This window comes from Theobroma cacao, chromosome 4 (genome assembly GCF_053813885.1).
Source record: "Theobroma cacao isolate CCN51 chromosome 4, ASM5381388v1, whole genome shotgun sequence".
Lineage (NCBI taxonomy): Eukaryota > Viridiplantae > Streptophyta > Magnoliopsida > Malvales > Malvaceae > Theobroma > Theobroma cacao.
This window is the reverse complement of record NC_142642.1, coordinates 20,262,074-20,287,500: the sequence shown is the minus strand read 5'-3', so window position 1 is coordinate 20,287,500 and position 25,427 is coordinate 20,262,074. Positions and strand designations below refer to the sequence as shown.

At 32.1% G+C, this 25,427-nt stretch overlaps 3 protein-coding genes and 2 long non-coding RNA genes across 6 annotated transcripts in view; all 5 read right to left on the bottom strand.

Annotated features, from left to right (window-relative positions):
- LOC18601431 (inositol hexakisphosphate and diphosphoinositol-pentakisphosphate kinase VIP2) overlaps positions 1-207 on the bottom strand; it is a 16,589-nt gene extending 16,382 nt beyond the window's left edge. For both annotated transcript variants that reach the window (XM_018120047.2, XM_018120048.2), the window contains exon 1: positions 1-207. This exon is cut by the window's left edge. The gene's annotated coding sequence lies outside the window, so the exon portion shown is untranslated.
- A 1,685-nt stretch (positions 208-1,892) lies between these two features.
- LOC18601430 (putative pentatricopeptide repeat-containing protein At3g28640) lies at positions 1,893-3,792 on the bottom strand. Its single transcript, XM_007032361.3, has one exon. It carries the CDS (start codon positions 3,694-3,696, stop codon positions 2,197-2,199), a length of 1,500 nt encoding a protein of 499 aa, XP_007032423.2. The 5' UTR covers positions 3,697-3,792; the 3' UTR covers positions 1,893-2,196.
- A 4,935-nt stretch (positions 3,793-8,727) lies between these two features.
- LOC148763158 (uncharacterized) lies at positions 8,728-10,601 on the bottom strand. Its single transcript, XR_016025713.1, has 3 exons — positions 10,459-10,601; positions 9,726-9,809; positions 8,728-8,856 (listed from the first exon to the last, which is right to left on the bottom strand). It is a non-coding gene; the product is annotated as an uncharacterized LOC148763158 (long non-coding RNA).
- A 5,284-nt stretch (positions 10,602-15,885) lies between these two features.
- LOC148763157 (uncharacterized) lies at positions 15,886-17,681 on the bottom strand. Its single transcript, XR_016025736.1, has 3 exons — positions 17,539-17,681; positions 16,806-16,889; positions 15,886-15,936 (listed from the first exon to the last, which is right to left on the bottom strand). It is a non-coding gene; the product is annotated as an uncharacterized LOC148763157 (long non-coding RNA).
- A 3,855-nt stretch (positions 17,682-21,536) lies between these two features.
- LOC148763156 (uncharacterized) lies at positions 21,537-24,762 on the bottom strand. The gene is made up of 6 exons (XM_088805744.1): positions 24,376-24,762; positions 23,712-24,186; positions 23,467-23,531; positions 22,388-22,787; positions 21,891-22,117; positions 21,537-21,770 (listed from the first exon to the last, which is right to left on the bottom strand). Exons 1-6 carry the CDS (start codon positions 24,760-24,762, stop codon positions 21,537-21,539), a joined length of 1,788 nt encoding a protein of 595 aa, XP_088661870.1.
- Between the last annotated feature and the right edge of the window lie 665 nt (positions 24,763-25,427).

The window sequence follows — 25,427 nt, the reverse complement described above, 5'->3', positions numbered from 1 at the left end:
ATTTTTGTACGAAAAAAACGTACACGAATACGTAAACGAGATCTAGAAGAAGTAAACAAAAAAAAAAACAGCTAAAAAAATTGGCCAAAACAAGAATAAAAAAAAACAGAGAAAGGAAGAAGGAAGAAAGGGAAGGCGGGGAATGAGTCACGAGAAATATATAGCGAGGAAAAGGAAATGGAACGGTTTAAGAGCGAGGCGAAAAAAAACAAATAATAAGAAAATGAGAAGCCGAGGATTTTTATTTGTTTATTTGGAAGGTTTTGAAGGGTGTTTGGAGATGAGAGATTTTGGATTCTGGAATATGCAAAGTGGGTGATTTTGCTTTATGAAGGCGACGTGTAAAGTTTGAGGTTATATTGAGTTGGACAAAATGTGTTGCTGCCTTTGTCATTTTCCCAAACTTTAGACTTTTTACTCATTTATTTGACCACAAACATTATTTTTTAAGATTTATTTGTACTAAAAATTGATATGGTAGTTTTAAGAGATTTTAATATTATTTTTTTATGAAGAGAGTTAAAAGTTATATTCGAAATTTGCCCAAACTTGAGATGAGTATTAAAAATTTTATCTAAATGTAATTCAAATATGAATATAAAATATATGAATTTTATATTTTTTATATAAAAAAAATATTAATTTAAATCAAAACTACATCATCCTTGTAAATATTCGTATCAAGCTAGCCTGTTGACGTCCTTAAAAGGGAATCGATATTAAATTATGCTTTGAAATCAAATAAAATCTTAATTGATAGTGTCTTTCTAAGTCTAAATCAATTATGTTTTTAATATTGCAACTAATTAGAGGTATTCTAATAATCATCGTGGAAAACATATTACAATCAACTATTTTTCTTATTCATTATGAGAGCAAGATTTTCAAGGTTGACCAAATGTTTTTTTTTTTTTACTTAAATTTTCCGAACTAATTAGAAGTGTGTGGATTAACATAATTATGAAGAATTTAATGATCCCACTCCCCACAAGTTCATCTTAAGTCGTGAAAATGTTTGGGTGGGGACCATCGTGGTTGACGACCAAGTTGGCGGCTCTGATTTTGTTTTGGTTGGGATGCAATGGGAAAATGCTACTGGCGGCCGATGGTTTGTTTTTTGTTTTTTATCCTTTGTCCTCATTGTGTTGTGAAAGAAAGATTCAACCAAAGAAAGAAATTTTTAATATTCTTCTTTTTCTTATTTCTTTTTTTTTTCGAAGAAACCACGTGGAAATTTGACAGAAAAATGAAAAAAGTGACAAGCATTAAATCTTTGTTAAGTAGTCAAGGACAAACATAAGTTCAATTAATTAATTGGATAAAATATAGCCCTAAAAAAAAAACCAACCTTGCACTAACAACCCACTTAGGTATGCTACAATAGAAGTACTAGTTGGCATCTTTCCAACTTAGTCTTAACTTAATAGTTGGAATTTTTCCTATTGCGGATTAAGATTCAAGACCTCATGGGCCTTGTTATCACAATGTTGGAGAATCCAATCCAACGGGAGAGCTCAAAAGTAAAATTGCGTGCGCGGGCAAAACAAAAGGCTTCCCTTCCATTCCATACTGATGGAGGTCTACTCCCTGCATCACTTATATCTGTCTAGATTAGATCTTAGATCATATGGTTAGTAACGCAACATATTCATTGGCAAAGCACATGCTGGCAGATTACCTCAACAGGATTCTGTTTCAGCTTGTTCTGCAAAGTTTTGCTGTCATCTTTAACTCTATGTAATTAACTGACAGAGCAAACTTTCTTCTAATGAAGATGTCAGAGCACACTACGGTCCTGAGCTGCGAATATGGCCATTGCGTTGCTCGATTTACAGGGTAAGAAAACATTGAACTGATAAACAATCACGTTAGCAAACAAACAAGAAAGTGACTGCTAAAAGAATACTAGTGATATTAAATACATATTTAGCAAGAAAGGCTCTCTTTAATTCTCTGATAACAATTTGGAGAAAACACAAATTCCCACAGCCTGGCCCATAGACTACTGCTACCATCTCTGATAAAATTCGATGGTAGAAAGAGAAAGAGGTTGTTAATTATGGACCAGCAAGTGCTCAACCTCACTGGATTAATTAGCATCCGTGGGAGGAATTTTTACAAGGTTATACTGATAAACTACTTGTGGATTTGCAATGTGCAAACACTGTTGCCAAAGTATATGGCCCATACAGTCTTCTAGGTGCCAGGGTCCTCAGGAAAGAGTAACCTCAATATGGTATGTATTTGAGAATGGAGTGGATGCGATATATCACCTGAAACAAATTCAGTCATCCTACCATCGACCTCTATCATACTGCATCCTGGTGCCTTCTTGAGCCCTCTATCACCAATCATCCTACGGATCCTATGACCATCTTCACTTTTCTGAGCACTAAAGTAAATGTTAGATAACTGCACAAGGGCTGCATCTTCTTCATCCCCATCACAATCTTCCAGCTCTAGAAGCTCTTTAACAGCAAGCTCAGCAAGCTGAACATTGTTATAAATGCGACAACTATTCAATAAAGCACCCCAGACCGAAGCAAGTGGTCTCATAGGCATTCTTCTTATGAGCTTTAGAGCTTCATCAAATTTACCTGTCCTGCAGAGCAAGTCCACCACACAGCTATAATGTTCATGTTTAGGTACAATCCTATATTGACCTTCCATGTTATTCAACAGAAATAAGGCTTCCTCAACCAACCCTGCATGAGTACACGCAGTTAAAACCCCAAGAAGAACAACCCCGTCAGGCCTAATCCCATCATTTTGCATCCTTTCAAAACAATGAATAGCTTTCCTTGCATGACCATGGACAGCAAAACCTCCAATCATAGCTGCCCATGAATAAACATTCCTTTTACTCATCCCTTCAAAAACTTCCACGGCCAAGTCTAAACATCCACACTTCGCATACATATCAACAAGCGCTGTACCAATAAACACATCAAGTTCCAAACATTTTTCCCTTTTCCTCAAATACTCATGAATCCATTTTCCTTCCCGAAGACTCCCATTTTGTGCACAAGCTGTCAAAGCCGTCGTCAAACAAAACTCATCAGGCTGGATCCCGAAAACCAACATTTCCTTAAACACACTCAAAGCTTGAGCCCCTAAACGGCACCGTGCTAACCCACTCATAAGCACATTCCACTTAACAACATCAACGTAAGCAATTTCATCAAACACTTTCCTAGCATCAACCCATAGCCTGGCTTCAACATAAAGCCTTATAACCCCAGTTTGAACATAAGAATCAGATGAAAACATTCCATTCTTAAATACCCAGTTTTGGATTTGCTTTCCTGAACGCAAAGAACAAGTTTTTGCACAAGAAACAAGAATAAAGTTAAGGGTTTGGCAATTGGGTCTTATAGTTTCTTCTTCTAAAAGGTGGTTGAAGTAATGAAAGGAAGTTTGAGGGTGAGGGCTGTTAGAGTGGGCTTTAATGAGAGTGTTGTAGATGAATAAGGTGGATTTGTGGAGTTGGTTGAAGAGGAGGGAAGAGTAGTGGAGGTTAGGTGGGGGAGAGGAAAGGAAGGAGATTAGTTTGCTGATGATACAGGGATTTCGGTGAAGGCCTTGGGTGATTAAAAGGGCGTGGATGGGCTCGATTTGAGATGCTTTGGTGCAGCGTTGTAAGAGGGTTAAGCACCGCGTCCAGCATTGGGTGGTGGTGCTGTGGTGGTGGCTCATGCTTGCGGGGGTGAATCATGAGAAAGGGCAAGGTGGGATTCCGGGGTTCGTCATATTTGAATCTGGGGGTGGCGCGTCTGTTGGAAGCCTGGAAGAATGTTCAACAGAAAACAATTGCTACTAGTATATTTCACTTTACAAAGGTCATTAATTCCAAGATTAATCTGAAATGAAAACTGGAGTTTAAAAATTTTACAAGTTTATACTTTAATTTCTCAAAGAAATCAATATGTTTCTCAGCTAAAAAGTGCAACCAAAATTAACTAAAAGCACCACCAAGTTATATTTATCTATCAATCAGATTTTACAGAGCTTTTTCTTACATAATATCTAAAAAATTGAAATAAATTTTTATATTTTTATTATATTTAATCAAATTTTTATATTTTTATTTTAACTCAAATAAAATCTTATACTTTTATTTTGAATTAAATAACCCCTTATTACTAGTGATTGATTTAGTTAAAATATCATTGATCATTTTATGTCACGTGCCACTTTCGTATTGACTTAAAATGCTTACATGTCATAATTGATAATAATATGACATGTAGACATATTATAATTGATGATGATATAGTATGCTAATATAGTATAATAACATGATCATATAGTATTTTTCACCTTCACATTAATGTCATGTCAGTGTCATGTAGATATAAAATGACAAGTAATATTTTGATTAATAATAATTAACTAATTATTAGTCATAAGGATTTATTTAATCTAAAACAAAAATATAAAAATTTGATTGAACGTCATAAAAAAATGTGAATGAGACTTATTCAAATTTTTTTAAATAATTAAGAGGCCTTTTTGAGTATTATGTTTTTTTTTTCTAATGAGCAACTTTCAAAGAAATTTTTGTTAGAAATAGTGTCTAGGCAAGGATTTAGAATGGGAGCAGTGGCGAGATCTTGAAGTCTCCTAAGGCATACTTATTAGACATGGAGGTTGGATGGGGTTGATTTGATGACTTAGATCTTTTATTGGAGTCAATTTTTTAATTGGATTATTTATGTAATTGATTTGAAAAATTTTACTTTAATTTGTCGGGTTTATATAAGAATTAATGATTCGTCGGATTTGTTACTGATTCGAGTCATTTAAAATAAAATCTAACTTAATTTTTGCATATTAATTATTTAAATTTTCATATTTTTCATTTAAAAAATGTTATTCTTAAAAAAAGTTAATAAATAAAACATAAAAGTGCATTATACAAATTAAAAAGCAAAAAAAAATCATAGTAAGCTTGCTTTCTTTGTAATTTTTTAAATGATAATGAATATTTTTTAGTTTTATATATATAATTTTTTTGTTTAGATAATTATGCAGAATATCTTTAATCTATAATTTATTTTATAATATATTAGCATATTTTTATTAACTCAACATTAACTCCTATAACCCAACTAATGAACCATTAATCCAAGAGTTAGGTTGTGTTTGGTATGTTGTTGGGATTATGATTACTGAAAAGATAACTTTACAGCATTTAGTATAATATGGAAAAATGATGATTGCAGAACCATTAATCCAAGACTTAGGTTGAGTTTGATATGTTGTTAGGAATGTGATTGCTGAAAAGATAACTTTGCAGTGTTTAATATAATATGAGAAAGTGATGATTACAAAAAATGTGATTGCTGGGAAGATTACATTGTAGTGTTTGGTTTGAAAACGCTCTACCAGGAATGTAGTGTAAATTTACAAAATTACTCTTATATATAAAAATATAAAATTGAATAAATTTATATTTTTGAATGTAAAATTTTAACTTTTCAACTTTATTCATTAAAATAATAAATAACAACATGACAAAAATAACATAATATTAAAATATTAAAATATATAAATTTACTAAATATTAATTTTTACCTTAAACTTGTAAAAAATAAAAATAATAATGCTTAAAATTATCACATGAATAATTAAAAAATTATCCAAAAATATATATATACATAGATCACACTATCTATCGATAGATAGATATCTGCGTCCAAAAGTTTGAACGTAATCTATTGATAGATGTGCATGGTTAACATTTTCCTTTCTTTCATAACCATGACAACCAAATACCTCTTCTTCTCAAATCTTCTTAATTCTTTAGTAAATTTTTCTGATTCTAAACCGTTTAAAGTGTTTCTTTCTCAATTTTCATCATAAAAACACAAATTTTTCTCCAGAAAAAACAGACATTTTTTTTCGTTCTTCTTCTTTTTCTCTCTTTTCTTTTATTTTCTCACCATCTTCCTTACACCCATTTTTTCTAGCAACAATCGACTTAAAGAAAGGTAGAAGAAGAAAAAAGAAGAGGAAGAAGAAAGACAAAGAAGTTAAGGATAATTTAGAAAAAAAAATTTTAACTTTTCCTAATTTGAGGAAAAGTAACATTCCTTTGTTGAGGTGAAGGAATGACATTCTCTTAATTGATTGCAATCACTTTTCCTTTGCAATCACATTTCTTCTCATTGCCATTTAAATTGCAAGGAATGTCTTCTACTTTTTCTAAACCAAACGCTCCCTTGAAACCTTGAACGGGTCATTATCCCATCCTTTTAAGATAACTATGTCTTGAGGTATACTATAAAAGTATTGCAAAAATATTAATTCTTTTATATTTTAACCCATTGAAGTTGAAAATAATATATATAATCTTTCGAAATATTAAGGAAATAAAAGATATAATTGTAATAAAAAATGGCTTATTTTGTTAAATAATTGGTTTGTAAATATAAAGAACACAAGATTTATAAATGATTTTTTCTAAGATGTAAATACTAAATTTTGTACCTTAGGCGGATAAATTTAAAATTCCATTTTTCTTAAATTAAGTGAGATTTTCATTAAAATTTGAGACAGAGTATCGATTAGGTGCTTTCAATTGACACTACAATGTGTTGATTGATAGTCCTATTTTTTAGATAAGCATGAATCTTAATGAATTTTCGAGTTGTCGAAAAATAAATACGAATTTGGTCAAAATTTTGAAAATCAAATGAATCTATCAAAACTTTGAGTGGTGATCCAAAGATACGTTTTTCTAATGGGATTACTTTTATTGATTTTGAATTATCTGCTCATTTATATTTAAAATGATAATTCTCTATGAAATTATTATATTTAGAAATAAATTTGGGATTCTTCATCAAATATAGATATTCTTTTGCACTTATTTGGAATATAGATTTAATTTCACTTCAACTAGATATAACCCTTCATTTCTCATTTCAACACAACCTTTAAAATTCTTATATACCTTCTTCCTCTCTTTTAGTGTTTTATTTTAAGAGCTTGTTTAGCCTAACTTATTTTTAACTTAAACGCTATTATATATATATATTGCATATCGTTCACCCTTCACATTACTATATACGGTCAAAAAGGACTTCTTAACCTTACATTAAGGAGGTTATGTTTGAACTTGATGTGAAGGAAACTTGCTTAACTCTTAAATAAGCATTAAAGTTGTGATCAATTCTAGTCAAAGTATGAGCAATTAAACTATATCTAAAATATGATTAGTAAAACACAATAAAAAAATATATAATAAAGTGTCTATGGAATATGTTCTCATGTGATAGTTGTGTGACTAGTCCTTAGACTTGAGATACCAAGTTATCTTGTATAGAAAATGATATACTTTGATTTCACCTCTACGAGTCTAGAAGCGATCAGATGCCTAAATAGGGTATTTTTTGGTATGTCATGAAGCATGCGAAGGTGAATGAGTGGTTAAGAGAGGATTCATAACCTCAAGTTATATGAGAAGATGTAACTCATTTATTCTCAATTCTTGATTAACTTGTATAAAGTCTTTGGCCAAAATATGAATAATTTAATGAAAGTTAGTTTCCTAAATTCATAAAGTTACTCATGAATTATGAGAACTAATATGGAATGTCATAAGTAAACACTGAGCAATGCTTTGTGACATATCCAGGATATTTGATGAAAGGACCGCATTGCACTGAGAGGTTTATCATTGAAAGGCTTTGTCAAATTCTTTAATTGACTCTTTAATATTTGGGTGGTCATGATGGATTGCTAGATGCCGCTCATGATCTATAAATATAAACTAATCATTAAATTGATATTTGGTTAGGATTTATATTTATTGCCAACATGTTAGAAGCCTAATAGGTCACACACATTAAGTGACATGATTAAGATTAAATAAGGATAATAAATTAAGTTGGATTTAATTGGAATAGACCAAAATAAAGTGAGAAATTAATTAAGTTCACAAGGACTTAATTGAATAATAATACAACAGTTGTATCCAAGGTTACAACTTAGTTTGACTATATAAATATGTTATGTTAGCCAACTAAAGCTCTAAACCTTCAGCTACTTCTTAGCGGTTTCGTAAAAATAAGAAAAGAAAAATAGTTTTCTTTGTTTAACAAAAATAAGATTCGGGAAGAACTTTTAGTCTTTTTGTTTTAGAAGCAAAACTTGCTAGCACAAGTAAAATCCTACCTTTGAGAAGGTCTTATTTGGTCATTGTGTGGATTACTGTTAAAAGCTAAACACTTGGGTTGTCACGACCCGAAACTCCCCATCGAGCCCGTGACAACCGCCGCGAAGCCTCGACAAACATTCTTCACCCCGAATGTCGATCGAAACCTCGCAAGGCTTTCGTATCAGCTTTCGCACTTTCCCGGTGAGCAATAGTTATCAAATAATCAAAATACGAAGGATTACAAATCATTTCCAAATCATAACATAACATTTTTTTTTTTGCTCACAGGGGCATTTTCGTCATTTCTGTCGAAAACCTCGAAACTTGCTAAAAATGTAGTAGGTAAGCCGAAAATATATATTTAATGATTAAAAAAAAATTAAGTATCTAAAACGTTCATTTGAAGTGAAAATTTGACCATTTGAATATGATAAAAATATTCAATAAAATAAACTATTTTCTTGTAAAATAATTTTTATAAAACTATCGGTACATAATTCTTATAGCGTAAAAGATAATTATATTCATATATACTATAAAGCAAATAACCAAAACATAAAATTTCTTTTACAGTGACACGTGGGCCCATATCTATCCAAAATGCATTGGAAGCTGGAAACCTACAGCTTTTACCGATTCGAGTCCAAATGAAGGTCCTTGTTCAAGTCAGCTAACTATAAAATTCCCTGAGCCTGAAATGTGAGGAAATGAGGGTGGTAAGATTATAAAATCCCAGTGAGTAAACAGATATCATCTAAACTATCTAAAGTCGAGTAAATGGAGACAATTAAAATAAATTATCATACTGTAATTTCATTATCATTCAACTCATTTCAACCAAATAAAATCAATCCATAAAAATCGAGTAATCAACTTGGCTTATGAATTTCTTAAAACTTTGGCTTGTGCCAAAACTCATACTCGGTGATACCTTGCGCAGGGCATCAAACCGAGTTCGCCAAGGCTGTTAAAATTTTATATACACTTAAAATATATTTTTAGTTTGAGAAAAATACAGCCGTTCCTTGGCGTTGGCTGAGTTCCCCTTCACGTGGTGGTTTGGCGTGAAGTGAACCCTAAGCTATACCCCAGGAGATACCCTACGCGCCTCTCCGTTCGAGGTAAGAATATAATGGAGTTTACCGTGCCCCTCTAATAGGCTGGTCCACGGAACCCCCTCTGCAGTAAATAATTAATATATAATCCACCAATCAATAAAATTCATTCTAGCATGTCATGGCAATTTATCACAACCTAGCCTCTCAAGGTTGAATACACAGTATAAATAATTATAACACCAAAATCAGTTTAGCCATTCATGCTCATTTATTGTCATAAGCCATTCAATTCAGAACCATAAATTTACAACACAAACTAGAAGTCTCCAATTACTCTATTTTCAAAACTAATATTCGATTTTCCAGAAAATTTATAAAATCATTTTATAAAATCACAATTTCTCTTAAAACATAGCAATTTACCATTTAAACCCATTTTTCATAAAATCACACAGTTGTATAAAACTACTCTAGATAATTAAGACGATAATAAGTTCACTCACAATGTCTAGAATGCAAACTTTCGAAGCACTCTGTCTACTGGTCCTCGGATGCAATTTCCTTGCCTTTATTGGAGGACTCACCACCTTGACACAATACAAAATCGAGAATTTCACTAAGTTGGTACTAAATCAAAATTAAACTAATTTGGACTACCAATGCATGATATGGAATGCAAAAATGCACTGGTAACTATCTAAATCCGGTATTAGCCTAATTCGTCTTATCACCCGATTAAATTCCTAACGGGTTCGTTTAAACTCCAATTTAATTCTTTTCAGTTTCTATACCTCAATTGCACCCAAATTAACTTAATGTCCCTCAGTGTGATGCAAATTATCAGTCCCAACAGCAAATTACGAAAATACCCCTAGTGGGTAAAAATTTATATTTTTGCTCCGAAAATTCCCATTATTTTTCTAGGCTCATAATTCATTATTCCTTAACCAATTCTCCTAGAATAAAATCAAACTCATCCTCACTCACTACATGGTAAATTCAGCCATTAATGGTTGGAGGAGAAAATAAATTATTTTCTTGTTGTTTTGTTTCTAAATATGCTAAACTAACTAAAAACACTAACATAAATTAAAATCAAATAAATCCAACAACTTTCTCTCTCCTAACCCATTTTTTCAGAATTGAATTCATCATGAAAACATGTAATTTAATCATGGAAAATAAAGAGAAATGCTTGGGAATAAGAAAACTCAAGCTTAATAGAAAAAATCTCACCTTTTTCACTTAATTTCCTTGAAAATTCACACTTTTTCTTTGATTTTCTCTCTCTAGGGTTTTGTTTTCTCCTTTCTCTCTCTTGTTTCTTGCTTGGCCGAATGTTGAAGAAGAAGAATGGGTGGGCTGATTTTTTTTTATGCCTTTTTATTGTTTAATGAAATAATATTATTTTATTCATATTTTAAATATTTTATTAATTCATTTTTTTTTCTAGCCATCCACTTGTCCTATTTTTTTCACCATGCATTCCCTTTGACTTATCCAAGTCTTAAGTGAAATTTCCAGAATTTTCCAAAGTTTTGGTGGAGCAAATTTTTCAAAATTACACTTTTGCCCCCGAACTTTTCAAAAATTACATTTTTACCCCAAAAATTGAAAATTTTCCATAATGCATAATTTTCACTCCTCATACTCATTTCACACTCCAAATAATTAAATTTGATCAAAATCCTTTCAAAAAATTAAAATTTAGATTTTGAATGGTAAAATTACCATTTTACCCTTTTACTCCAAATTATACCGAAATTAAAATTTTTCACTTCTAAACCTCAAATCTTACTCCAATAAGTCAAATGGGGCCAAAAATCTTTTCTAAAAATTTCCATTTTGTCCCCAGGTGGCAAATGACCATTTTGCCCTTAGATAGCGAAAATTCCGGTTTGACTCCAAATTGATCTTCGAACTCCGAATCACCATATTAAACCATTCTGGGACTTTAAAATTCTTAATTTCATCGTAAATTCTCTATTTGATCTAGTCGAGGTTTAAATCAACTTTATTGTACCTGTAGGTACAATACCGACTTTTGTAAATTTTTCGAGACTCTCCTAGCATGCAAACATGCTATCCATCACATGTATGTCATGATAAATATTTTTGTAGAGTCGGGCTTGTCATCTTCTCCCCCACTTGGATCAACCATATGATCCTCCTTCTTGATTGACTTCGACATCCGGCTAAATATTAATATTTTAATATTATTTTATTAATAAAATATTATTTTATTCTAAAAATTTTATCTTGTCTCCTTGGTACCAAAAATACCTTATTATGCCTCACTTGACTTCTAAATCGCCTTTTATCTCACAAATTCTCCTCCGATAAAATTATTATTATTTTATTATTATTTTCTCACTTGCGAAGCATTTTATCATAAACTACTCCTTTCGTCTTTTATCACTTCTAAACATTTTAATTGACCTCAATTTGCATTCGATCAACTTTATTTATCACCATATCAAAGTATGGGGTATTTCAATCTCCCCCACTTAAATAGAATTCGTCCTCGAATTCCCGTCGATGTTGCGTTATCAATCTCCTTCTATGATCCTACTCCTTGTTCCTTCTATAGGGACATTCAATTTATTTCCCTCGTTCACCTTCAGTTCAATTAAATGCTTTATTTACGGCAATTATCATCCTTTGGAATCGGATCAGTAATACTTTTCACAACCATGATCTCTTATATCTAGACACTAAGCATGCCTTTATCACCATTATTACATTTAAACCATAACTTCATCTCAATTATACCGATTTCGATCACATATCATACTTACTTATGTATACCTATTCATCGTTTTATTAATTTGCTCCATACCAATTTTCTCAACCTTGATTCATCCATCTTATACTGGTCCAAACCCTTCCTTTAATGGAGTTCCATTAAAAACTTAAACAATTCAAGGTTTACTTTCAAAGTCATTCATAACTTTAATCGTTCATTACATGTCTGTTAACACTTTAGCTCACTAACCTCTCTGGACACTATTTCAAAATCTCCCAATTACCGAGAACCATTCTTCACTTCAGTTAGTAAAATTATCAATTTCATATATACATATATACATGCATTTTCAAATGTCAACCTCTCTCTTTATATATAGGAATCCATGTGTTCACATGCCTTGGACTACATTCCCCCATTATTCATCCGTATCCCAATCCTAGTTTCAATATAATAATTCTTATAGTGCATGTCAACCTTCTTATTATACTTGTGTATAACTTCATATCATTCATATCATTTCCAACCATATGTTTGAGTTTCCTTATACTATATATCATTCATCACAATGTCATCTCCATTGAATTATAATCTATTATGCGTGTATGCTTTATAATCCTATTAATGCCTCAAAGATTTATCTCAACTTGATCATTGCATCTCATGCAATACCACAATTCCTAAGAGTCATCCTTTTTGTCCTTAATCATCTTTCATGCCTCTATATTACCTTGTATCTTTCTTGCATTACGATATTGATTTGTCACTTAAGACTCAAACCCATTTGAATCATGTATGCCTTAAGCATTTTCGAATTCCAATTTCCATAATATATTAGGAAAGTTTCATTATCTGACTTCATTTTCAAGGTCAACTTCTATCATCCTTTGTTCCACTCCTTCATATGAACATAACACCATTCTTCCTTAACTAATTTATAAATTGTACTTGAAATTGTAAAACTTAAAACTAGATTCCCCTCAAGTATTTTTCAATACTAATACTAATATCACTCTCAGCTTACAGCTTCCTTTTTATAATCACATAACTTAGTGCTTGCTTTAACGAGATCCAGAGCAAAACTTCTCTTGAGTATTTCCTTGGGAATATCTATCTTAAACTTATGTCTCACAGCATGTGATCCCTTAACTTGTGATTTAGCCATTAGGCTTCTCAGCAAGTTTTAAAAATTTTACGTTTCATACTTGCTGTGTATGATTATAATCTCTTCTCAAAGATGTTTATGTATTCCTAAAACACTTAATCTTAAAGATATATAAATACGTACTCATCCATTCAATCCTTAACTCGTCTTCATAGGTTTCCAGGGTGCCACACAATTAGCCTCATGTTGTTACTAACCCTTGTCATTTTACTGTATCAAAACAGATATTACAAATTCTCGTAATGATATTCTATATAAACTGATTTTCTATACCAGTCTCGTAATTCTTCCTTCACACTTTCATTATTTGGTATCTCATCTCAATATAGTCATTTCAAGAATCTTTCAAATTTTTTTTTTTATTATATGCCTCTATACAAGGCAATAAAGAAGTTTTTCAATTCATTTGGGTAAACATTCTCCAGAATATTTAAGACTCCCAAATAACAAAACACAATGACCAACAACCAAAATTCAATTTGTAAGCTCATTATCATGTCACTCCCATCTTACTCATGCATCATAAACATGAGGTATTTGAAGCGATATAGCGTTGAACAGTCAATGCTGAAGTATTGTAGCTATAGAAATTTTCTCATCAAAGCTATTTGTTTGCATTCAAAGTCACCACATCAATCATTCTCAACAAGTGGTTTCCCTTTTAGATATATATCATGAGTTCCATAAGTATAGGTACCTTCTATTTTCTTGTCATACACACTAAGCTAGATTAATACTTTCATCTCATGTCAGCTTTTGACTTTTATCAACATTCATAAAATTCCACCTCAAAACATCCTTTCCATACAGTGTAATAAATTCATGATAAATATACCACTCCACACATAAGTTGCTTACTATCTACAACTTTCCTCAAATTTATTGTCATCCCTATCCAATTATCTTCTTTGTCTTATACTCCAATAATCTTCTTGACTTTCGGTATAATTAACTACGAAAATAGCCCGGCTTCCTCCTCACTTTATTCTCACAATCCTTACTGAATCAAAATTTTATATTCCCCATATTCCATAATTTAACTTCATTGGGTTATATTTGTGCCCAACTATTACCTCATAGTGTCATAACATCACTGAATAATCCCTTTCATGCTTAAATTACAATCATTAACTTAATCACATTATCCATTCCGAATGTCATTTATAACCTTATTGCTTCCTTCTATAACCTTCCTCAATAATTATATTATTAATTTATCTCTGTTATACTAAAAGATTCCCATACATATCCAATTATTTAAACTGCTATTTTACATTCCGTTCGAGTCATACAAAATAAAAGCCACTCCTAACTCCTTTACACAGGTAACTACTACATCTTCCCTTAAACGACACTTGCCTAGATTTATGACAATACAACTTCAACTAAAGTATTAAACATCTTTAGGTTCCTCATTGTCCTTATCCGGGCACATCAATGGATCCTCTTCCTCCTGAGATTTTCTCCTTTGTTCTTCAATCCAGGCTTGTTGTATTCTCTTATATTCTTCATCACTCACCGGTGTAGCATATCTTCCACAATCGGGAGGAAAATATCGTACACCTGACACTTTTCTAAGAGGTTTACATGCCACTGTTACTTTCTCCTTATCCTTTTCTGGTTGTCCCCTTACATTTCTCCCACAACCTGGTGAAAAGTGTCGGACTACTGTCACGCTCTTCCTAGAACAAATACCTCCTTCGGCTATCCTTAATTTCCCCCTTTCTTTAACATGTTCCTTAGATTTTCTCAAAAGGGAACCTCTTATCTTACATTAATATTATTACTATCTGCACTTTTTGGACTACTCGGTTCGGGTTGCCATCGGCTCTTAGCAGTAGAATCTAGCGATCCCTCGCTAATACTATGAGAGGCGTCGGGACTACCGTCTCTCCTAGACATGGTGTATGTGTCACCAGCGCACCTCAAAACCTATATGCAATCAAATAGTAATTATTTAATTATTTATGCATCTCAAAAATAGGTAGATTTCTATATGTAGATGCATACATTCTATTCAATCTAACCTAACTTAACTTAACTTAACTTATCTTAACTTAACTGGACTTGGGGCCACGCAGTGTCAGTGTAGATTTCTTAAAACAACCTTAAAATCAAAAACTTTAAAATCCAAAGCTTTAAAATCAAAATATCTGATCTTTAAACCATGCTCTGATACCAATCTAAATTGTCACGACCCGAAACTCCCCATCGAGCCCGTGACAACCGCCGCGAAGCCTCGACAAACATTCTTCACCCCGAATGTCGATCGAAACCTCGCAAGGCTTTCGTATCAGCTTTCGCACTTTCCCGGTGAGCAATAGTTATCAAATAATCAAAATACGAAGGATTACAAATCATTTCCAAATCATAACATAACATTTTTTTTTTGCTCACAGGGGCATTTTCGTCATTTCTGTCGAAAACCTCGAAACTTGCTAAAAATGTAGTAGGTAAGCCGAAAATATATATTTAATGATTAAAAAAAAATTAAGTATCTAAAACGTTCATTTGAAGTGAAAATTTGACCATTTGAATATGATAAAAATATTCAATAAAATAAACTATTTTCTTGTAAAATAATTTTCATAAAACTATCGGTACATAATTCTTATAGCGTAAAAGATAATTATATTCATATATACTATAAAGCAAATAACCAAAACATAAAATTTCTTTTACAGTGACACGTGGGCCCATCTCTATCCAAAATGCATTGGAAGCTGGAAACCTACAGCTTTTACCGATTCGAGTCCAAATGAAGGTCCTTGTTCAAGTCAGCTAACTATAAAATTCCCTGAGCCTGAAATGTGAGGAAATGAGGGTGGTAAGATTATAAAATCCCAGTGAGTAAACAGATATCATCTAAACTATCTAAAGTCGAGTAAATGGAGACAATTAAAATAAATTATCATACTGTAATTTCATTATCATTCAACTCATTTCAACCAAATAAAATCAATCCATAAAAATCGAGTAATCAACTTGGCTTATGAATTTCTTAAAACTTTGGCTTGTGCCAAAACTCATACTCGGTGATACCTTGCGCAGGGCATCAAACCGAGTTCGCCAAGGCTGTTAAAATTTTATATACACTTAAAATATATTTTTAGTTTGAGAAAAATACAGCCGTTCCTTGGCGTTGGCTGAGTTCCCCTTCACGTGGTGGTTTGGCGTGAAGTGAACCCTAAGCTATACCCCAGGAGATACCCTACGCGCCTCTCCGTTCGAGGTAAGAATATAATGGAGTTTACCGTGCCCCTCTAATAGGCTGGTCCACGGAACCCCCTCTGCAGTAAATAATTAATATATAATCCACCAATCAATAAAATTCATTCTAGCATGTCATGGCAATTTATCACAACCTAGCCTCTCAAGGTTGAATACACAGTATAAATAATTATAACACCAAAATCAGTTTAGCCATTCATGCTCATTTATTGTCATAAGCCATTCAATTCAGAACCATAAATTTACAACACAAACTAGAAGTCTCCAATTACTCTATTTTCAAAACTAATATTCGATTTTCCAGAAAATTTATAAAATCATTTTATAAAATCACAATTTCTCTTAAAACATAGCAATTTACCATTTAAACCCATTTTTCATAAAATCACACAGTTGTATAAAACTACTCTAGATAATTAAGACGATAATAAGTTCACTCACAATGTCTAGAATGCAAACTTTCGAAGCACTCTGTCTACTGGTCCTCGGATGCAATTTCCTTGCCTTTATTGGAGGACTCACCACCTTGACACAATACAAAATCGAGAATTTCACTAAGTTGGTACTAAATCAAAATTAAACTAATTTGGACTACCAATGCATGATATGGAATGCAAAAATGCACTGGTAACTATCTAAATCCGGTATTAGCCTAATTCGTCTTATCACCCGATTAAATTCCTAACGGGTTCGTTTAAACTCCAATTTAATTCTTTTCAGTTTCTATACCTCAATTGCACCCAAATTAACTTAATGTCCCTCAGTGTGATGCAAATTATCAGTCCCAACAGCAAATTACGAAAATACCCCTAGTGGGTAAAAATTTATATTTTTGCTCCGAAAATTCTCATTATTTTTCTAGGCTCATAATTCATTATTCCTTAACCAATTCTCCTAGAATAAAATCAAACTCATCCTCACTCACTACATGGTAAATTCAGCCATTAATGGTTGGAGGAGAAAATAAATTATTTTCTTGTTGTTTTGTTTCTAAATATGCTAAACTAACTAAAAACACTAACATAAATTAAAATCAAATAAATCCAACAACTTTCTCTCTCCTAACCCATTTTTTCAGAATTGAATTCATCATGAAAACATGTAATTTAATCATGGAAAATAAAGAGAAATTCTTGGGAATAAGAAAACTCAAGCTTAATAGAAAAAATCTCACCTTTTTCACTTAATTTCCTTGAAAATTCACACTTTTTCTTTGATTTTCTCTCTCTAGGGTTTTGTTTTCTCCTTTCTCTCTCTTGTTTCTTGCTTGGCCGAATGTTGAAGAAGAAGAATGGGTGGGCTGATTTTTTTTTATGCCTTTTTATTGTTTAATGAAATAATATTATTTTATTCATATTTTAAATATTTTATTAATTCATTTTTTTTTCTAGCCATCCACTTGTCCTATTTTTTTCACCATGCATTTCCTTTGACTTATCCAAGTCTTAAGTGAAATTTTCAGATTTTTCCAAAGTTTTGGTGGAGCAAATTTTTCAAAATTACACTTTTGCCCCCGAACTTTTCAAAAATTACATTTTTACCCCAAAATTGAAAATTTTCCATAATGCATAATTTTCACTCCTCATACTCATTTCACACTCCAAATAATTAAATTTGATCAAAATCCTTTCAAAAAATTAAATTTTCGATTTTGAATGGTAAAATTACCATTTTACCCTTTTACTCCAAATTATACCGAAATTAAAATTTTTCACTTCTAAACCTCAAATCTTACTCCAATAAGTCAAATGGGGCCAAAAATCTTTTCTAAAAATTTCCATTTTGTCCCCAGGTGGCAAATGACCATTTTGCCCTTAGATAGCGAAAATTCCGGTTTGACTCAAAATTGATCTTCGAACTCCGAATCACCATATTAAACCATTCTGGGACTTTAAAATTCTTAATTTCATCGTAAATTCTCTATTTGATCTAGTCGAGGTTTAAATCAACTTTATTGTACCTGTAGGTACAATACCGACTTTTGTAAATTTTTCGAGACTCTCCTAGCATGCAAACATGCTATCCATCACATGTATGTCATGATAAATATTTTTGTAGAGTCGGGCTTGTCATCTTCTCCCCCACTTGGATCAACCATATGATCCTCCTTCTTGATTGACTTCGACATCCGGCTAAATATTAATATTTTAATATTATTTTATTAATAAAATATTATTTTATTCTAAAAATTTTATCTTGTCTCCTTGGTACCAAAAATACCTTATTATGCCTCACTTGACTTCCAAATCGCCTTTTATCTCACAAATTCTCCTCCGATAAAATTATTATTATTTTATTATTATTTTCTCACTTGCGAAGCATTTTATCCTAAACTACTCCTTTCGTCTTTTATCACTTCTAAACATTTTAATTGACCTCAATTTGCATTCGATCAACTTTATTTATCACCATATCAAAGTATGGGGTATTTCATGGGTGGCTGAAGATTTGACAAATCATAAAAATGAAGAAACAAATATTTCAATTGCAAGATTTTAGATCGTCTTATTCTCTTTTCGAGTTTCTTACTTCATCACTATAAAAGGGGTTCTTGTGATAGGAAGAGAAAGTGTTGCAAACAAGTGAAAAGATGCGTCGTCGGCAAAGAGGAAGATTGGAGCATTTCCTGAAGTACTGAGTGTCGTGGCAAGTGAAAAAGAATAAGAATAGAATTAGAGAGAAGCTCTAAAGGAGAATGTATTAGGTTTAAGGGTGAGAGAGAGCCCCTCTAAATGAATTGTGAGGCTCTATATATAGTGCTAAAAGTGATAATTACTCAAGAATAGGCTCTGATGCGCCTAATGAATGACATTATTATGAAAAACTTTAATGTGAGTAATCGTTACTGTAATTAGATATAATAAGACATGTTCTCGAGTAAAAGGTAATAGAGAAGAGGTATACGTGAAAAGGTATAAGAGAAGAAGCTATATGAGCATAGGTACAAGAGAAGAAGTTGTACATGAATAGGTACAAGAAAAGAAGGTGTATGTGAGCAGATATACGAGAATAAGGTAGAAGGGTGAAACACTTGTACTTTAGAAAAAGGTTAAGAGGAAGACCTCTTAACTACCTCTATATCTAAGCCACCAAGTCAAACTCTCCAAAACATCCTAAGATGAAAATAACCCATGAACTCTGCCACTTATTATGAGTTGCTTTTTCTGTCATCCGTGTGAAATAGTTATTCTACTTATATTTGTTGTTTCTCATGGAGTAGTGCTTCATTTATTCTAGTTGTTTTGTATGAAGTAGAACTTCACTTGCTCTAATTGTTCTACATGAAGTAACGTTTCACTTGCTCTAGTTGTTCTGTGTACAATAATATGTTGTAAAAATAATTCTTTAGAGAATAGGTATTAAACAAAATCAAGTATCTACAATCACAAGTCTTTTTTATTTAATTGGCTCTTGATTATGATATTTAGAGTAAGGTATGTAATATTTAAACTTATAAATGTTTATAATTAATTTGAAAATTATATGAAAAATTACAAATATTAATCTTATGAGATTTGACTGTTTTTTTGATTAAATGCTTATTTTATTTTTTAGTTACATTATATTTTTAATTTTTTAATTATTTTCATATTTGAGCATGTGGTCAAATCTTAACAGTTTCTACGTTTGAAAGCAATAGTGGATAAAAGAATTTTATGTTTAGAGAAAAAGTTTTCAATTCGTAAAACTTAGCCAAAGGAGAATTAGCAAGATTTTTGTTATATTTGCTTTTGCTTTGAAGATATTGATGGAATGAAATCAATATTTGAAGTCTGCATTGGAATTGTTAAAAAAAAATATTTTTAACTGAGTAGCATTTAAAGCACGTTACTTTTTCAAAGTTGCATTTTTTTAACAGTACTCAAAGTTACATTTTGTTTTATTTTTTTTGTCTAAGACTTGTTGTTTTAGTAAAAAAATAGAGGTAATGGAAAAGAAAGAATTTTGATTTAAAAATTTTTATAATCCTTAGGTTGATCCAAGCAATTGCCTTTAGTTTTGTTCTAGTTTTAAGAGGTTTAGGAAAGAAGTAGAGAACTTTGAATCTAATTGTATTTCTTTTCTGTATAAAATACTCAATTGATTTGTTGGGTAAAAATGATTTTTATTTTTTACTGTTAAAAGAAAAAAAAATTTTAGTGCACATGATCATCAATTTTTTTTCTCCTTTTTGTTATATATTTTTCCTAATCTCAAGTAAGCGTGTGGAAAAGGTTTAAAGTTCAAATGCAAAAAATTAAATAAGGCTTTAGATACAAGAGTTTCCTTGTCTTTTTAGTCAAAATTACAAAGATTTTATTGTCTTTTGTGTAAAATTTTAACATCGTTATCCCTTATGGGAATAGTGACAAAATACAAGATTTTATGTGAAAAACAAAAATCTCAAAGTGCTATGTGAGAAAATGACCTACCATATTAACTCTTAAAATTGATATCAACAACGACCAAAATAATGTTCTTCAAGAATATTCTAAAACCCTTATGCTTAAGTTTTGGTTTATCAAGCTTTCATAGTAAATTAAAGCATAAAAATATATTCCACCAATGATATACAAATGCTAGCTACTTTATGATAATTTTTATTTCACATGTGTATTTTAAGACACTGGTATTTGAGTATTTGACTCATAGGTTTATTATTGATTCCTTATCCAAAGAGTCAAGTCAATTCTCTAAATTAAAAAAAATTAAGGTTAAAAGCTCGTTATAAAAAAATTGAGTTTTAATCACACTTTTTTAATTGACATATTTTTTGGTATAGTAAAATTTTAAAAAGTGCAACTATTTAAATTTTTAACTTCACTTTTTTCACATTTAGTAGCAATATAAAAAAGTGCAACTTTTGTTAGTGTATGTAATTTCTATCATTACATTTTATTCATAATATATCTAAAAATTTATATAGTAAAGTTAGATCTATAAAAATGTTCTAAAAAACATAAAAAAAGTGTTATTAAAAAATTTTTTGTAGCACATTTTAAAAATGTGCTATCTTAATTCAAATTTGTTGTAGTGGCTATAAAAACATCTTTCAAAAAAATAATATAAAGACTAATCAACGATAAAACCACTTTAATATACTAGTAAGCCAGAGTTGTACTCGAGAATTTTTTTTATTTTGTAAAAGGGAAATTCAATTAATCAAACATTAACTTACACCATTTTAGTCCGTTATATGCCTAGTTTATCTGCTAATAAAATAGAGGAAATATTTGGAGGTGGAACATTAAAGATGTGTAAACCTATCTCCAAGTTTTCATAGTTTGTAGCCATCCAATCGGCTCCTCGGTTGGCCTCATGATATATGTGAGTAATAGTGCAGTCCCAATCTTGCTGTAACAGCTCCTTAATCTGCCTTAGTAAATTTGCACAGGGATCCAGTGAAGAGTTCGAGTTTGAGATCTTCTGAATAGCCACCATTGAATCCGTTTCTACTTACACCTTGTTAAAACCTTTCTCCCAACATAATTTAAGGCCTTGAAGAATGGCCTAAAGTTCTACGACAAGTGGGTATGTTACACCCACCTCATGAACAAAACCAAAAAGCCAATTCCCTTCATCATCTCTTACCAATCCCCCTACAGTAGATTCTCCAAAAGTACCTTCTGAGCCGCCATCCACATTAAGCTTTACATGTGAGCGATTTGGTCTTGTCCAAGATATTGGAGTTGCTATTTTGGATTTATGCTCTGCTTTCCCCAAAATATCCCAAGCTTCTTTGGCCTTACACCATATATACTGTGCCGCATTATCTGGCCAACGAAAAGAACAATCAAACATATTTTTATTTCTCCAATGCCACAACATCCATATTGCATGAGAGAAGATGATTCCCCATGGAACTCCATCCCAAAGCTTTGATACAGATATGTTCTCTTAGATCCATTGTTGTAAGTCCATACTAAAGAAAGTATTTGAGCTCAAATCAGGTCACATATTAAGCCACATATTTCTTGAGCAGCTGCAGTCTCTTAAAGCATGTATTAAACTCTCAATAGCATTATCGCATCTAAAATACAGACTCGAAGAAACCGTATTCCTTTTAAGCAACCAGTCCGCTGTAGGTAAGGATTCATGTAAAGCTCTCCAAAGAAAAACTTTAACTTTCCTAGGACTTGTAATCTTCCAAATCTTCTCCCAATGTATAGGTGTCAATAATGAAACATCACTTTGACAGTCATATCTTGACTTTACAGAGAAGACACCATTATTTGTCAAGGTCCAATACCCTTCATCAGTTGCATTACTATTGGGATCAACAAATATAGCTGTTATCATCCCTATTATCCGAGCAGGAAGTAGGTGTTGTAATGAATAAAAGTCCCAATTTCCATATTCATCACAATAGCTTGCCACAGGTAGAGCGCTTTCCACTATAGAAATTTCTCTATTGGCAAATTTCAATATAGGTCCACAGGCTAGCTAGGAGTCCGTCCAGAATAAAGTAGAGTGTCCATTATTTGGGATCATACCCAGGTCTTTAACCAAAATTTCTCTACTCTTCAGTATGCTTTGCCAAGTATAGGAGTCTGTAGTCTTAGCTTTAACTGATAAAAAGTCTTATTTTTTAAATATTTGCTTTTCAGAATATCAACCCAAAGGGAGTCCTTATTTATCCATAACTGCCACCCTAACTTAGCTAGTAAAGCCAAATTAAACTTCTTAGTCTCCCTTATCTGTAGCCCAGCTAGTTCCTTTGAAAGACAAATTATTTTCCAACTGAGTGCATGGAGCTTCTGCATCCCACCCAAATGACCCCAAATAAAGTCCTTATTAAGTTTATCAATTTCCAATGCTACATTATCTGGGATGAGAGTAGTTTGCATTATATATGATATCATTGAACTAGTGACAGATTGAACTAAAGAAATCTTTCTCGCCATCAACAGATGTTTATTGCTCCAGCTCTCTAATTTTTTTTTTTAATTCTGCTGCATAGCTCCTGATAAGTGGCTTTTGACACTCTTCCATGAATCATCGGAGTCCTTAAGTACTTCCCAAAATCCTTAACTAAAGGAACTTTAGCTAACTGGCTCAAAACTTTCGACTTTGTGGAGTTAATATTAGCAGAAACTAACATGGAGGATTTTTCTAAGCTTACCTTTTGACCAGATGCTTGGCAAAATTTATCAAGAGTCCTTAACATCACTTTAACTTGGTGTGAAGCTGCCACTCCAAACAACATGAGGTCATCTACAAAACAGACATGTGATATGTTGGGTCCCTTTCTTGTGAAAGAAAGTGGCTTCCAATTTCCTTGTCTAACTTCTTGATTAATTAAGTGAGACAGCTTTTCTAGGCATAATACAAATAGATAGGGTGATAGAGGGTCTCCGTGTCTGATACCTCTTGATGGAGAGAAAGATGTTGACGAATTTCCATTCCAAATAATGGCGAAAGTAGGGGATTGCACAATGTTCATAATTAAGGAAATCCAATTAAAAGGAATTCCTATTTCCATCATTACTTCACGAATAAAACTCCACTTAACTTGATCATAGGCTTTCTCCAAATCCACTTTAAGCGCCAAGGCTCCTTCTCTTCGTTTCATGGTCCTCATTGTATGAATAGCCTCCTGCACTACAATAACATTGTCTATAGCTTGCCTTCCCGGAATAAAGCTACTTTGTGATATTCCAATTAATGCCTCAAGCATTGGTCTCAACCGATCAACTAATATTTTACTAATCAATTTAAGAGGAACAGAACACAAGCTAATAGGCCTAAATTGAGTGATTATCTCTGGACTTTCAACTTTGGGGATAAGGGTAATTAATTTATGATTCAAAGCTGGTGGAACCGAACCTGTAGCATAAGCCATCTGGACAAAATTAACCAAATCAACATTGATATATTGCCAGTTCTGTTGAAAAAAGCTCGCTGGGAAACCATCATAGCCCGAACTTTTCCTTGGGTTCATGTCAAATAAAGCATGTTGGATTTCTTCATTAGATAATGCCTTTGCAAAATCTGAAATTTGATCCTCATTTAACCTTCAATTTAGCGATACCGGTAATGGGACCCGAACCCCATCATCCTTATACAAATTTTGATAAAAGTTGACAACCATCTGCTCTAGTTCTTTAGGATCCGTACACCATGATCCATCATCTGTATGAAGTGCAGTTATCTTCTTCTTCCTTTGTCTGCTTTTCACAAAAGCATGATAAAACTTTGAGTTGCTATCCCCATACCTGAGCCAGTCCAAACTAACCTTTTGTTGCCAAATCAACTCTTCCTGATAGAGAGCAACATTATACTCCTCAATCAAAGTAATTTCTAAATGTTGAAGGTAATCATTAGGTTCCGCATCAAGTTTCTTTTGTATTCCCTTGAGGCGCGCTAATAACCTCGTTTTTTTTTTATATATATATCTCCAAATGTCTCTAAGCTCCATTGCTACAAATTTTCAGCTAATCCTCTCAAAGTAATAGACATGTCTTTTTCTGCAAAGCTCCATTTTGTTTTGAGAAAATCAATAAAATTTGGGTGAGTCATCCATGCTTCTTCAAATCTGAACTTCTTTGTAGCTTGTACTAAAAGTGAGAAATCCGCACACCGTACAAGGATCAGATGATGGTCAGAATATGTTCTTGGCAAAACAAAGGCTTCAGCATGAGGGTAAATTCTTCTCCATTCCTCATTAGCTAATCCTCGATCCAAATGGACCCTGGTGCAATCAAAGCCATGTCTTTTCTTCCACCATCTGTATTTGGGACCCCCAGTTTCTAATTCTGATAAATTGCAATAACTCATGCAATCTAGCATAAGATTACAATGAGCTAAGTTAACTCCAGTCCCTTTTTTTTATTGTTAAAAGAAAAAAAATTTCAACGCACATGATCATCGATTTTTTTTCTCCTTTCTGTTATATATTTTTCCTAATCTCAAGTAAGTGTGTGGAGAAGGTTTAAAGTTCAAATGCAAAAAATTAAATATGGCTTTAAATATAAGAGTTTCCTTATCTTTTTACTCAAAATTACAAAGATTTTATTATCTTTTTTGTAAAATTTTAACATCGTTATCCCTTGTGGGAATAGTGACAAAATACAAGATTTTATG